At 39.8% G+C, this 14,968-nt stretch overlaps 2 protein-coding genes across 2 annotated transcripts in view; both read left to right on the plus strand.

Moving 5' to 3' along the window:
• Positions 1–1,231: 1,231 nt before the first annotated feature.
• Positions 1,232–14,968, plus strand: part of LOC137268572 (uncharacterized PPE family protein PPE62-like) — a 64,013-nt gene continuing 50,276 nt past the window's right edge. Inside the window, exon 1 of the mRNA XM_067803146.1 lies at positions 1,232–1,357. Coding sequence (XP_067659247.1) covers positions 1,346–1,357 — 12 coding nt within the window. The 5' untranslated portion in view covers positions 1,232–1,345. The remainder of the gene's footprint in view (positions 1,358–14,968) is intronic.
• Positions 2,753–4,431, plus strand: LOC137268574 (ankyrin repeat and SAM domain-containing protein 6-like). The gene is made up of 3 exons (XM_067803151.1): positions 2,753–2,882; positions 3,712–3,846; positions 4,139–4,431. Exons 1-3 carry the CDS (start codon positions 2,765–2,767, stop codon positions 4,339–4,341), a joined length of 456 nt encoding a protein of 151 aa, XP_067659252.1. The 5' UTR covers positions 2,753–2,764; the 3' UTR covers positions 4,342–4,431.

Genomic DNA, 14,968 nt, shown 5'->3' on the forward strand with positions numbered 1-14,968 from the left:
CCTTTAACAATCAATATTCACCTTCATGTCAACCTATTTCTTCCTTTAACAATCAATATTCACCTTGATGTAAACCTACTTCTGCCTTTAACAATCAATAGTCTATTTACTGCATGAAAGGCAATCGTATCAACCGGGTCCAGCGCACAAGATGCATGTAGAGTTTACCATAGAACCTTTGCTGTTAATTCTCACTCTCAAATTGACAACTGACTTACACTCCTCTTTTATCGTAAGTGACTGTGGTAACAATCGTGAGACCAATAACCTACCCGGAAAAAGAAAATTAAAATCCCTATATAATCTATTTATAATCATCCAATGATAAGGTAAGGGCATGTCATGACGTCACTTGATGGGATGTATTCTCGGAAATATGACCATATATAGATCCATGTCACTGTGTAAAAGTATTTAACAGCGGGTTGGCGATAGAAGGACTCTAACACAAACGCCCATGAGCATCAAGGTAGGTTTGTCTCACTCTCAAACTACCTCTGTTTTATTAATGTTTAAAGCAATGACGAACGGTAACTCACAATGCTTGACACATCGCATAACACCACGCTTCTCAAAATACCTTCGCTTTATGTTTCTTCAAAGCTCCGAACTCTTTGGCTGTTGGGCATATTCAAATCAGATCCAAAACAGTCATGATAAGAAACTACGATGATATAAATATTATACAAAACCAAACTGACGGAATTAGAGCCAGAATAACCGCCTGAAAAGATTCTGTTGGGAGCAAGCACCTCAAATATTTAACAAAGCTTAAGGTATTTGAATAAATGCACTGACGGTACTTAGTATCATTCATTATTAACAAATGTTAGCTGTCCCTCTTCAGCAAATTACCTCTCTCTGACTTCTGACTGTTCGAATAAATAAAAGTATTCAGTTTGTGTTACCTTGATGTAAACCTACTTCTCCCTTTAACAATCAATATTCACCTTGATGTAAACCTACTTCTCCCTTTAACAATCAATAGTCTATTTGCTGCATGAGAGGCAATCGTATCAGCCCGGTCCAACCCACAAGACGTATGTAGAGTTTACCACAGAGCATTTGCTGTTAATTCTCACTCTTTAAATTGACAACTGCCTTACACACCTGTTCTATCTTGTGTGATTGTGATAACTTTCTTGAAACCGATAAACCCACCCGGAAAAGAAAACTCAAAGCTCCATATAATCTATTTATAATCATCCAATGATAAGGTAAGGGCATGTCATGACGTCACTTGATGGGATGTATTCTCGGAAATATGACCATATATAGATCCATGTCACTGTGTAAAAGTATTTAACAGCGGGTTGGCGATAGAAGGACTCTAACACAAACGCCCATGAGCATCAAGGTAGGTTTGTCTCACTCTCAAACTACCTCTGTTTTATTAATGTTTAAAGCAATGACGAACGGTAACTCACAATGCCTGACACATCACATAACACCACGCTTCTCAAAATACCTTCGCTTTATGTTTCTTCAAAGTTCCGAACTCTTTGGCTGTTGGGCATATTCAAATCAGATCCAAAACAGTCATGATAAGAAACTACGATGATATAAATATTATACAAAACCAAACTGACGGAATTAGAGCCAGAATAACCGCCTGAAAAGATTCTGTTGGGAGCAAGCACCTCAAATATTTAACAAAGCTTAAGGTATTTGAATAAATGCTCTGACGGTACTTAGTATCATTCATTATTAAGAAATGTTAGTTGTCCCTTTTCAGCAAATTACCTCTCTCTGACTTCTGACTGTTCGAATAAATAAAAGTATTCAGTTTGTGTTACCTTGATGTAAACCTACTTCTCCCTTTAACAAACAATATTCACCTTGATGTAAACCTACTTCTACCTTTAATTGTGTATGTGTAATTGAAATGCCCCTGTGCCTACCAGAAAACCTGGCATCTCTGTTGAAACCTTGATCAAACAGTTTCTAAGATATTCTCGGTTAAATGACCATGCTTGATTGCAGATCAAATTGTGTGAAATGATAAAACCAATAATCTGAATTCCGCGTCCCATACAGCTCTGTGGGGAAAATTTCGTCACCCTGAATTTGCTTAGATGTAATTAAGAAGCTCGTGAAGCGGTCTCTCTTAACACCAACAATTTTAAACATGTTTCCCCGATAAACTTCACAACACGCTTATTTCTGCCTCTGAAAATGTCGCGGGGTAAAATAGGCCTTCAGCAACCCGTGCTTGCCATGAAAGGCGGCTATACTTGCCATACGAGGCGACTAACGGGATTTGGTGGTCAGGCTCGATGACATGGTTGACACATGTCATCGGTTCCCAATTGCGCAGAATGATGGTTATGCTGTTGACCGCTGGATTGTCTGTTCCAGACTCGATTATTTACGGACCATCGCCATATACATTGAATATTACTGAGTGCAGCGTAAAAATAAACTCACTCACTCACTCCTGACAGTTTCTGAAGACAGATATTGAAGTAGCTATGCTCACCTCTTTCCGTTATATTTCGGTCACATAAGATTTCAGAGGGAATAAACACTCAATTCAAACTTTGGGAATTATTGGAATCGAACTGACAATAATACTAGTTCTCGTAATGATATCAAAGTCCTTCACTGAAATCCAGAAGGTGAAATGTCACGAAAGTATGCTCTAACGTTGAAAAGAATTTGTCATATTGCTTTTACCGCCATATAGCTGGAATGATTGCGGCGTAAAACTAAACTCACTCACTCACTCATGCCGCTTTCAATATTTGTTCAGTCAGGGAACAAAATGTCCAAGCATAATATCACGGTCACTGGAGTGACAGGAGGCAGAGTGGAACGGTCCAATGTTGCTGGTATCGTCCACGGCGGGATGGGCAATACCCTCACGACGACACATAATCAAGGTTGTTAACTCACTCAGTACTTAATACGTTATGGTCTCTGAAGTAGTTTATGTGTTTTGAGTGTTTGTATCGTGTTGAGGTGGTTACTGAAATGATTGAAAATACCCCTAAGGTTATAAATGACAAAGATATGTATTCTTTATTCGGTAATTCATTGTTCACCAATTAGTGTATCTTCATTTGCAGGGAAACAAGTATACTTTTGATAAAAACTAAACTGAATTTACAATTACACTGAGAGCACTAAAACCGTTGCATCCTTACCTCATTTCTACAATACAAACTTTTAAAAGGATTACTTTTGTATTAGGAATCACACTGAAGTTCCCTGATCGTGTTTTCGAGCTGGCTAGCGAAAACATCAAGAACAATATTTATCTGAAAGCCCTGTTAATGTGCACATGAATTTGTTGAATCACGGGTGTGTAGGCTTGCTCAACATAATGCAGTGAAATCAGGTCATCATAACATGTTTGACGCGTGAGTCAATGATTAGACATGGAATGTAGTGATCTACTCAATAGCTTTTTTATCTGCAAACATTGCACGCCTGCATAAGTGCATATACTATGACCATGTCTTCATGATTCACCATCAGAGATGGGCGTGTCCTGCCTAACTGACGGCACACAACATTTACACATGCAGACTGCTCATCTGTCTCAAAACTGAAGAGAGTTGACCAATGTGTATTTGAAGTCATCATAACATGTCTGATGCGTCAGTCAATCATTTGACATCAGCAGATGATGAACTCGATAGTTTTTATCTGCAAACAATGCAAGCCTTAACAACATCGCCTGTATATCGCTTTAATACGGCTTTCCAGAAAACAGGCAGCAAACCTACAACATTGAAAATGCCCAAGGTGTCGTTGGTGGACAGGACATGCGAGGTGCATCTGTGAATCAAGGAGGGCTCACAGGTGGAAGGTCAGGACACAGTGCACACTTCGAAGGAAAAGGTAAAACTGCAGTCAATCTGCTTTCAGATAGTTACTGCGAATATATATTCTATTCTTCCATGATCAAGTAGGTGCCAACGGATAAGGAAATATTCGTGCATCTTACTGAAGACACGAATGTTTTCCAATCGTAAGTACACATACTTACATACTGAAACTAAAAGAGATCATGTGTAAATACATTTGATAATACTATCGAAACAGCAGTGAAGTTTCGACGTAGGCTGAGACAGTGTTTGGTTAATTTGGTTTCAATTAGGGAACATAAGTACACATGTGGTTACATTTTCAGAGCTTGCAGACATCACAGAAGAAGACATCGTTGGCCTTCTGCGGGAGAAGAAACTAGCAAAACACATTCAACTATTCCAGGAAAAAGGCATTGATGGAGATTTGTTGTCTCAACTCACAGATGGCGATCTTATAGATTTCGGGATTGACGAATCATTTGAAAGGAAGAAAATACTGAATCTGAAGAAATGTCTTCCGAAATAGCACATCTGTTGATTCACCTCCACTAGAGATCATGTGTGACTCGTAATTAACTGTTCTTGTCAATGTTGTAATAAACGGACTTTGTTTTCATCCCGGGTTGATTTCTTTCTGATCTGATCATGAGAAGGAAATTTAGCATTGTGCATTAGATGACCTATTGGTGGAATAAATACAATATTTGAAACTACAAAATAAAAAAGGACCTTCTACTGAATGAAGTTAAAACGACATCTATAACATCTTCACTAATATCCACTAACTATTTAGTACTGGGCCGTGAGAAGTGAGTATGTGTAGAGAATGCATGTCATGCCTCAATGAAAGATGATAGTGTTAATGCTGTGATAATATTTTAATAATATCTGTTTAAATGTTTAAACAATGGCATAATTGAAGTCTGAACTCCTTTGCACACGCACGCCCACGCACGCACACCACGCTTCTCAAAATACCTTCGCTTCATGGTTCTTCCCGCAATATCAAAGGACCGAACTCTTTGGCAGTTGGGCATATAAAAAATCACATCCAAAACAGTCATGATACCAAACTACGATGATATAAATATTATGCAGAACCTGCGTGACTTGTACACACCTCAAGCAGGGACAAATAGGAATCTGAAGGAAGTACATTTGATGGTATTTTTAGACATAAGAAAACCGTTACATCCATGGTGTGAACTTGTTTCCGTTGTTGCAGTAAATAACCATTGTAAATGAGAAGCAAAGAATACTAAGAGACAGAAACTTTTCCACAAAATGATCTACGTGTGTAATTGAAATGCCCTCGTGCATACCAGAAAACCTGGTATCTCTGTTGAAACCTTGATCAAACAGTAGTTTCTCAGCAACTCTTGGTTAAAAGATCATGCTTGATTGCACTTGAAATTGTGTGAAATGTTAAAGCCATTTGAATTCCTCGTACCATACAGCTCTATCTTTCCTGGTGTCCCCGGACGTGCTATTGCTGGAATGTTGCTACAAATCGGAGTAACACTAAGCTCATTCACTCACTCACTCACTCACAATTGCCCACTAGATTTTATAATGAAGATTTCAAAGGTTATAAAAACTCACTTCAAACTTTGAGAATTATTGGAATCGAAATGGCAATTATTCCAGTTCTCGTAATGATTAGCGTCAAGGTCCTTCTTTGAAGGTGGCTGAGATGATGGAAAATGCCCATAATGTGATATATGACAAAGACATGTCATGGTCAACAATGAGTACATCTTCATTTGCTGGGGAACCAATATACTTTTGATGAAAACTAAACTGAATTTGCAGTGACACTGCGAGATAAAACAGTTGTACCTTAAACTGATTTCTATAATACAGAAGTTTAACAGGGTACTTTTGTGTTAGGAACCACACTGGGGGTCTGACTTACGAAAACACCTGTTTATGTGCATATGAAACTGTTGAATCATGACAGTTTGAATTCGCCATTCCATTAACCACGCCCTCTTAACCCACACACTTCACGGCAACATGGACGTTCATTTATCATTGTTCTGAGTTCGATTCACGAGTATCTCAGTTCTTAAAAAGTACATAAAAATAACCGTGCTTGAGACAGTTTTTAGGTTCCGCCGTAAATGATAAAACGTGACACTCGACGTCGACACGCGACGCGCTTTGTTAAAATATTGACCAATGTATGTATTGTACCTTATTGACTAAACCGCACGACGAAATGTCGCGTTGTCGCATTGTCGCATTGTCGCGCGTCGCACATGGTTAAAATATTGACCACAGTATGCATTACAACATACTGACTAAAACGCGACAACGCGACATTTTGACGAAATGTCACGTTGTCACATTGTCGCGCGTCGCGCTTTGTTAAACGATTGACCACAGTATGCATTATAACATATTGACTAAAACGCGACAATGCGACAACGCGACATTTTGACGAAATGTCGCGTTGTCGCATTGTCGCGCGTCGCGCGTCGCGTTTTGGTTCAAAACAGAAAATTGTATGCGCATGTGTACAAGGATAGAATGTGGTGTGCGCATGTACGTGTTTCATTCCACTATGTGTCTGAGCAGCACACGAGGTAACTTCTTGTTTTCCCTTAATGATTTCATTCGCATTTTAGAACTCATTTACATGTGCTTGTAAGAGTTGACCACGGGGATGTCTGGGACGCGTGTAAGTAATAACATGCATATTTCGCGGCAGTTTCTGCCAATTTATGTTGGCGAGTAATAAACAGAATACTAAACTCGCTTCCGTGAAATATCATTTTTATTAAACTCGTTAAAGATTTCGCTCGTTTGATACCAAATCATTAACTCATTTAATAGAAATGATATTACACGGAAGGTCGTTTAGTATCCTCTATGAATACCACCAACTTAGTGTGACTGTTTTACAATTTGGTTCCGTGATAACAGTTTTTGCACAATGTATACGTTTTCTTGAAACTGCATCGTCATCACAGTGTGGAACTGACCACATATCGAGCTCACCGCCAGAAAACATATGTATGAAAACAGTAGTCAGCGCATCGACACACAAGAACCACACGCCTATAGAAAGTGAAACGGGAGTGAACGTCATAATGCAAGCCCATATGTCAGGACCATTTTGTTACAATCCAGCCATCGGGTGTGTCAGCACTCTAATACCTCCTGTCGGTTCCCAGTTGGCGATATAACAGTATATATCGGTTCTCTCAGTAACCTCATAATGTAAGATTTCCCGTTGGTTCTTAGTTTACGATATAACAAAATATGTCGGTTCTCTCAGTAACCTCATAATGTAAGATTTCCCGTTGGTTCTTAGTTTACGATATAACAATATATGTCGGTTCTGTCAGTAACCACATAATGCAAGATTTCCCATTGGTTCTTAGTTTACGATATAACAAAATATGCCGGTTCTGTCAGTAACCTCATAATGTAAGATTTCCCATTCATTCTCAATTTTCCATGTAGCAGCAGTATACACTGCCGTCTATATTCAAGACGTCTGTGCCACTAATTTTCTGCGGAAGTGGTATTCATGTTGGAGTCAAACCAAGTTCTATGGATAGTCAACTACTTTATTGCAATGGCTGCGACGTTTCGATACAGGTACTAACACCGTTATATGATAGTAATCATGAAAGAAAAACAAACCTTTATGTAGGATAAAACATGCTACAGGGTTTTTATGAGATTTTAGAATCCGGAGGGTAAGTATTTTAAATATGATCATTTCCTGATGGTTAACACTTTTTTAAGCTTACAAATCGACCGAAGATATGCTTTAGGTATAATTTCAGTTTTGTGTATTTATTGTTGAAATCAGCTGCATGGCATGACACTGACACCTTGCCTTGCACGGGCAAATACACGTGCTCTGCGCGGGTTACTCGACCCCAGCCCACAACCCTCGTGTTGTGAGGAATACACGGTTCATGCTGGCAATCACACTCTCCAAAGCCAGCTGGGTAAAAGCGCCAAAATAGCAAGAAGCGCTATATGATGGACGTTTTCAATAATGTGATATTTTACAAAAGCAAGACAAACTTATATCAGTCTTCAAAACAAGTAATAGCACAAAGTCGAGGGAGGTTTATAATACAGCCCCATATGATTTATGACAGATGTGATAGGCAGTATAGTGGCGTGAAGAGGTATGTAAATTTTATCAAAATGAAAGAGCGCATTTCTTGCTTCACTACCGATGAGTACCCCCTATGATCAGAAATTATCCAGAACTCAGAGATAATATTTTAAATGACACAATTCATTGATGTATTAAATAACTAAGAGGTCATACAACAAGGCTTTTGGTTGAATTCTTTCTTGTGGATACTCCTTGAGATTTCATCGCTGTATTACCAGATCCAAGTCTGAAATGGTTTAAAAGACACGAAGGTCAACAGTGTAGTATTTGTGTAACACATAGAACAGGAAGGTCCTTGCAAACCTTGCCGGTGTTCAAGTTGGGTTGAGGAAGCATTTAATTCACATATATATTTTTGTCTGTAATGAACACCTAATTTAATGTGGACACATTCCGTAAACCATTTAAATATACACTTGAGTAATAAATATTAGAACGTGGAGTTGTGTCCCGCAACAGATATCTGAACAGGCACTGTTCATGGATTTAGATTACATCAATTATGTGAACTAAAGCATCAACTAGAGAGGGAGCGCGACTCTCTTATCGGCTTTTATGAAATGTATCAAGGAGTTGTGTATGCCCTTGCCGCTGTTGACACTTAGCCTATACTAACAAAAACGCATCTGATGCAGCTAGTATTGATATATTATCACCTATAATCGCTGCAGCTTTCGTACTTGATATGGGAGTAGATAATCTCTGCATCGGTATGAATAGCTGCTATGTTGCAAACGAAAACATTGAAATACAACAATATTCTTGTTCTAAAGAAAAATTAAATAGCATTGCGGATCATATTTGAACAGCACTAGCTTTCAATCATTCCAAGAGTCATTTCAGTTGAACATGTCCTCAGCAATATTGAATATGTATCTGAGGATAATTCGTCATTTTGCAACACACTTGCTCAAAGGGCAAAACAAGTCATGTTGAACATGGTTGACTATACAAATAAATTTGAGATGGCAACATTTACACATACGTATCTGTTATGTATATTATACGAAACAACTGTCTCAATAATTTCTGGAAATACTGCATATAGGTGTGAATCGTGTCAGGACATTAGCCGAACTAGCACTTGTACTTTCTTAAAGTAATGTGTGAAAAGTCGTACCATTTGAGTAATGCCACACCCACTTAGCCCCGAAGTTTGATATCCGGTCATACTGTCAATAACATAAAAATCACATATGCCCTATTGAGTACTAGTATGTGAATCATTTATTGGTCCCGTTATTTAAACTACTCTTTTCGACATTTAATCACCTTAAATCTACCATTTTCACAACAGTGCACATTTCTCTCCCGCGAAGGAAATCTCAACCATGAGAAGGACGTGTCTCCGTGACATAACATGACGTGTGCCTATGTGGGTCGCTGTCGAATCCATGGACATTTGCTATGGCGAATATCTATCTAATCCCCCCGCCAAAATCTGGTAACTTCTATAGTCCAGTATTCTGTTCCATTCAAGTAGGGCCGGAGGAGGCTTTATACTTAACCGATGAAGAATATCGTGTTCTTGGCATCCCTCTCATGGGGGATCGTGCTAGGATTCGAAACCAGTTTAGAACATGTAATGCTCACAGACATGTGGGTACATGTATACTAAACAAAATGCACATGCTTGTCTAACGCAGTCGGCCAGGTTGTTACTGAAATTTCAAGCTTTGACAGTTGCGCAGATGACATTGCCGGTAATCTTTCCCGATTCAAACTGTGTACTTCAGAGGAATACATGTACATTCAATGTTATGTTAAAAATAGTTTATATTCCTTGTTATCTATTCGTCATAGAAACACTATTAAACATGAAAGAGCATGGAGGAGAAATCAAACCAGTACATATTTTACACACCTTGACCTTGGCATCACACTGAAGTTCTATTCCGGCGTGTTCTGATAACTGAACAATAATGCGCCATAGCCAAAGAACAGTGTTTGATTGTTTTGTATGTGGTCTTCACAGGAAGGAAATATATAAATGTGTAGATTTAAGCATAAAGGCGAACATTGTAGTGCACACATTATACTGCTGCATTTCACACCAAACGAATCTACCTTTAACGTATCATCGCAGTGATGAAGAAGGTCTGATGTCTATAATCAACCACAGGCGGTTTCAGGAAATGCATTGTTATTATGGTCCATTTGGTTGAATGAGTAAATAACCCGAAATAGGGATAGATGTGTTTACCATAAATAAGACACATGGTCCAGAAACTTCTGTACCCAGCGGGAGCTAAAGTCTGACGTTTTATGATCGAAATTGGATGACGTTGTTTAAGAAACTATCATATACATTGCCCTGTTTTCACTGTTCACACCGAGGGCTAACAAACGACTGGTGGAACCAGCGCGGGCCGTATCCTGACTACTGGTGTAACCATTCATCGTCACCAGTGATGTTTGCATCGGCAACTACTCGAATGCATTGATACAAAACACATTCAGGCAATATATCAGCATATTTATATCGGGAGGGTCCATGATACATCGATGTATCTCCACAAGAGACGGGATAGGATACACAGGTGATTATTTGTGATGTTCGCACGAGTGCTTTCCAGTGATTCGCCACCACACAAAGTCAGCCGCCTAGCCCCCTCAGCCACCGCGACTTCCACAAAAATGGAAGTCGGACAACTGGTAGTCTAGACTGCGTACTTTGTGTGGTGGCGATTAGGTGTCTGACTCTGGGGGAGCGGGTTCGTATCCCGGATGGGACTCAACCAAAAAAGTACTAGAATTTGTACTTTACAAAGAAAGTGAAATCCCAAATATGGCATATGTTGCGTGTGACAGAACACACATCAGGACTGAGTGGCCAATGATCCCGATGTGGAGACCCGCTCTGTCACCTACACACATTCAGAAGTTCGACGGCGATTCTTCATTGTCGACGCAATCGTGGGTTGGACGACGGCCTTGGCCGACACCCCGACTAGATGCAATGAGTCTACTACCTATGTCGATGATCCTGCTTGGTTCCCGTGGCTCGTCTCGCTGGTTGGTCTTGTTTAGTGGTCTCTCCGACTGACCATATCAGTCAGGGTTTTATACACAGGGCCATTACGCCACATTGTGCAAGGTCACTGGCCCATGCACATGTGCATACGTAAGATTCGCAGACATAGGGAGGTGTTAATTGACATGTACTGATAGCTTTTTAGAATTATTAACATGGTGGAAATGCACAATATTTCATAAGGATTCTATGACAGAATATTTTATTGAAATATGGAAATGCTACACGTGCCACATCTTCAGTCTGCCAAGGGTCACACTGATAACGAAGGTCCAAGACCAGTATCTTGTAAGTGTCAACAGATAGAGATAGGTTAATCCAATTTATCGTGTAGTTCACTCGTGGTCACACTGATATCGAATGTCCAAGACCAATATCTTGTATGTGTCAGCAGATGCATCATGTCTTTCGCTTGTCAACGCCGTTGTGGTCAAATACGTTATGAAAATCTTTATGTAATTCTGACAGATAGAGTAACTTAACTTCGCAGTAGGTACGTTATCGGTACTCGAATTAGGCAATAGGATTTAGATACAACAACTTATCAGCAATATTATCAGTAAACCCGATTATCTATGACAACTGGGAAAGGGTATAAAACAGGGACGACCACAGTCACAAATCATCCTGTGACTGTGGCGTAATAAACTCCTTGTTTATTTACTCAGAGGGTCCCGTGTGTTGTGTGGGTTGGTTGTGCCACTGGCACCTCTGCTGATCGAGTTGAAACTTCAGCTCGTTCTTGATGGGCGGCGGAGGGCCAGTGGTGACCATGGCGGCTCACCAACCCACACACATGGCAACAACGGACGCAGGACCCAGACGACCCACCCACAGACGACCCCCTGACTCCACCAAGAACCGGGTGGAACGGACAAGGCACTGGAGGATCCCACAACCCACTGCCCCGGGCCCCAACACTACAGGAACCCCTCCAGTCATGTATGTGGGTATTACGTCCTACATTGTCCACTTCGCAGTGAAGCACCGGTAGCTGGTTGACATGAGGGACGACAAAGACAGCGTCACCTCGATCGTCATCATGGATAACAATAGAAGGAGACCAGACGCAGAAACCGTTACAATCCGGACATCATCAAGATGTCAGCCGTTTACCAACAAATCAACTCCTTCTGGACCCAACAATCAAGTGAGTGAATCAACTTTCAAGATCAAGTCAAAAGCGGCATACCTCAAGAATCATCTATAAGTTTCTTCCGATGTTTGTGACAATATCTGTGAACTTTGGTTCTGACTATCAATGTCAACTGTGCACGTGAATTTTTCAAGGACGTTCTTGTGTATGTGAGGTGTGTTAGTACTTATGTTGTATCTTCTCCGGTCATTGATTCGTCGTGTTCACGTTTGTCATGGTTTCATATACTGAGTACGTATTGCAATCTATGTGATGTTATCAGACATAAATTTTTATCAGAGAAGTTGTTGAAATCGGCTAGGTTCTTACTCTACGGTATGATATGGTTACGTCCTACGTCCTACGTCTTTCGCCCTACGCATTTACGCATTTAGTGCAGATCAACGTTATCTGCGGGATCCGAGTCTTCCCATACAAACCAGACTCCCGGTTTCAAGGATTTTTCTCATACGTTGTATGTCTATACCCATCGCTTTAGATAATAGCTCTCAAAGAGTTAATCAGTACCCTGTGATTTCATGCTTACATTTTCATATCGTTCTTTTTGAGCATGTGAGCATCAAATTTATAAGTACTCATTGTGGACATGATATATTCCTGATTTATCATTAGCTACATGTAAACGTATACATATGTTGTGAAGACCCATTGCTTGGCATATTCCACGAGCTACCTATAAATATCTTCAGATAACGTAGATCACGGGGATTTGGGATGTGTCCTTCATACCTAAATTTAATTATGTCAACACCATCTAGATCAAACATAGTTCTAAAGTGCTAGAAATTGCCCGGACAATTTCACCCAAACCCTATATGTTGTTCTATTTGGTGTACACATTCAGTAACTCACATTTTCTTGTGTTTTGTTTTGAGGAAGGGGGCCCATCTTTAACATCCTCTGTATCCTGAGAGTCGCCTTTTCCCAACCATTGTTTACTTCACCACCACCCTTTGAAGACTCCGTACATAACAAATGGTCCCAAATGCATTTTCATGCCCATTGCCCGACTGACCAAATGTATTACGCAATACAACATAGAGGCTCCGGTGAACATCACCGATCTCCAGATAGTAGGTTTTCTTCGTCCTAAATTATATGTCGACATGCCAGGGCTTACCATCACTGACGTTTCTTTAGGTAAGGCTGTCACCTTACCTTCTTCCTTTCTATTGCCATTCAGAATTGCCTCCTGTTTGCATCCAATTTTAAAGCGCCCATTTTGTGCGTATATATTGATAGATCATCATGGGTACATACTGCCTGTCGGCTCTGTGAAACGTGCAGGGACACTACCTGCTATCTCTATCTACCCATCTCTGGTTGTGTAAATCTGTATAGTGTCATTTCTTCATGCAAATTTTCGGGGCGAAATTTTAAAACGAACGGGGGGATATTATTAACATGGTGGAAATGCACAATATTTTATAAGGATTCTATGACAGAATATTTTATTGAAATATCGAAATGCTACACGTGCCACATCTTCAGTCTGCCAAGGGTCACACTGATAACGAAGGTCCAAGACCAGTATCTTGTAAGTGTCAACAGATAGAGATAGGCTAATCCAATTTATCGTGTACTTCACTGATAGTTGACAATGCTTCTGTGAAAGTGAACAATATGTGATTGTTGACAATACGTCAGTGAAAGTGGACAATGTGTATGTGTGTGTTGACAATACTTCAGTGAAAGTGGACAATGTGTATGTGTGTGTTGACATTACTTCAGCAACTGTTGACAATACTTCAGCAACTATTGACAATACTCCAGTGATTATTTAGAATTCTTCAAATGATATGTGACTATCCACAGTGAATGGCAATAAAGCATTGTAATTATTAACAACACATTATCGATCATCACAATCATACTTGCAATTCATTCACAACACATTCACACCCACTCTGCCAGTTCATGGCAACACAGTCTTACAGTTGCCTCTGTGTTTCCAATACAATAATTGGCCAAAACATCTTGAATGATTTCTCTGTGGCAAGATACAGTTACACAACTCAAAATACGGAACGAAAACCTCCAAAATCTTTTAGCACCAGTGGTTTCAGTCAAAAATTCTTGTCAATGTAAAATCCTGAATATCAGAATTTGCTGACATATGCTTCACTTAATATGTTACAGCAATACAACGGTTTGAACCAGACAATCCAATGATTGACATCATGTGCATCGATCTATTCATTTGCCAACCAAACTCTGGCTCCACTGACTTGAGACTCCCATTTCTGTTACTGATCTCATGACTGTGTTATCATGACAAAACTGACAAATCTCATTCCAGATTTGGTTCATGACCGTTTTGACCAATTACAATCACACAAATAGCTTTGAACAGATCATGTTCAGTGACGTTTCTGAGAAGGGAATTTAGAATTATGCATAAGCTTCAAAGAGGCTTCATCCCCCATCACCTGGTTTTCCTCCTGAACCCCACCAGGTTACCCATTGAACGCCTGGGGCCTACGTACCTTGACAACATATTTCAAACTTTATTCTCTCTTGTCATTGGAAGCAGTGTAGCTGGGTTACATTGACTTGTCAACCAGTACAGCCAGCCTGACCACTCAATCCCTGTCAATCAGAATCAGCTCTCACATTAACCATGAGTTGCTGAAATCAGTTCTAGCCTGGATCTTCACAGTGAATGTCAAAACATGTATTGCAGAAAACATTGAACAGTAATGGTAACGATTTGCCAAGGTTGAAGAAAGTAAAGGGTCTTACCTGAGTAAATAAACAAGGAGTTTATTGCGCCACAGTCACAGGATGATTTTTACATGATTAGGTACAAATAATTA

This window comes from Haliotis asinina, chromosome 16 (assembly GCF_037392515.1).
Source record: "Haliotis asinina isolate JCU_RB_2024 chromosome 16, JCU_Hal_asi_v2, whole genome shotgun sequence".
Classification (NCBI taxonomy): Eukaryota; Metazoa; Mollusca; class Gastropoda; order Lepetellida; family Haliotidae; genus Haliotis; species Haliotis asinina.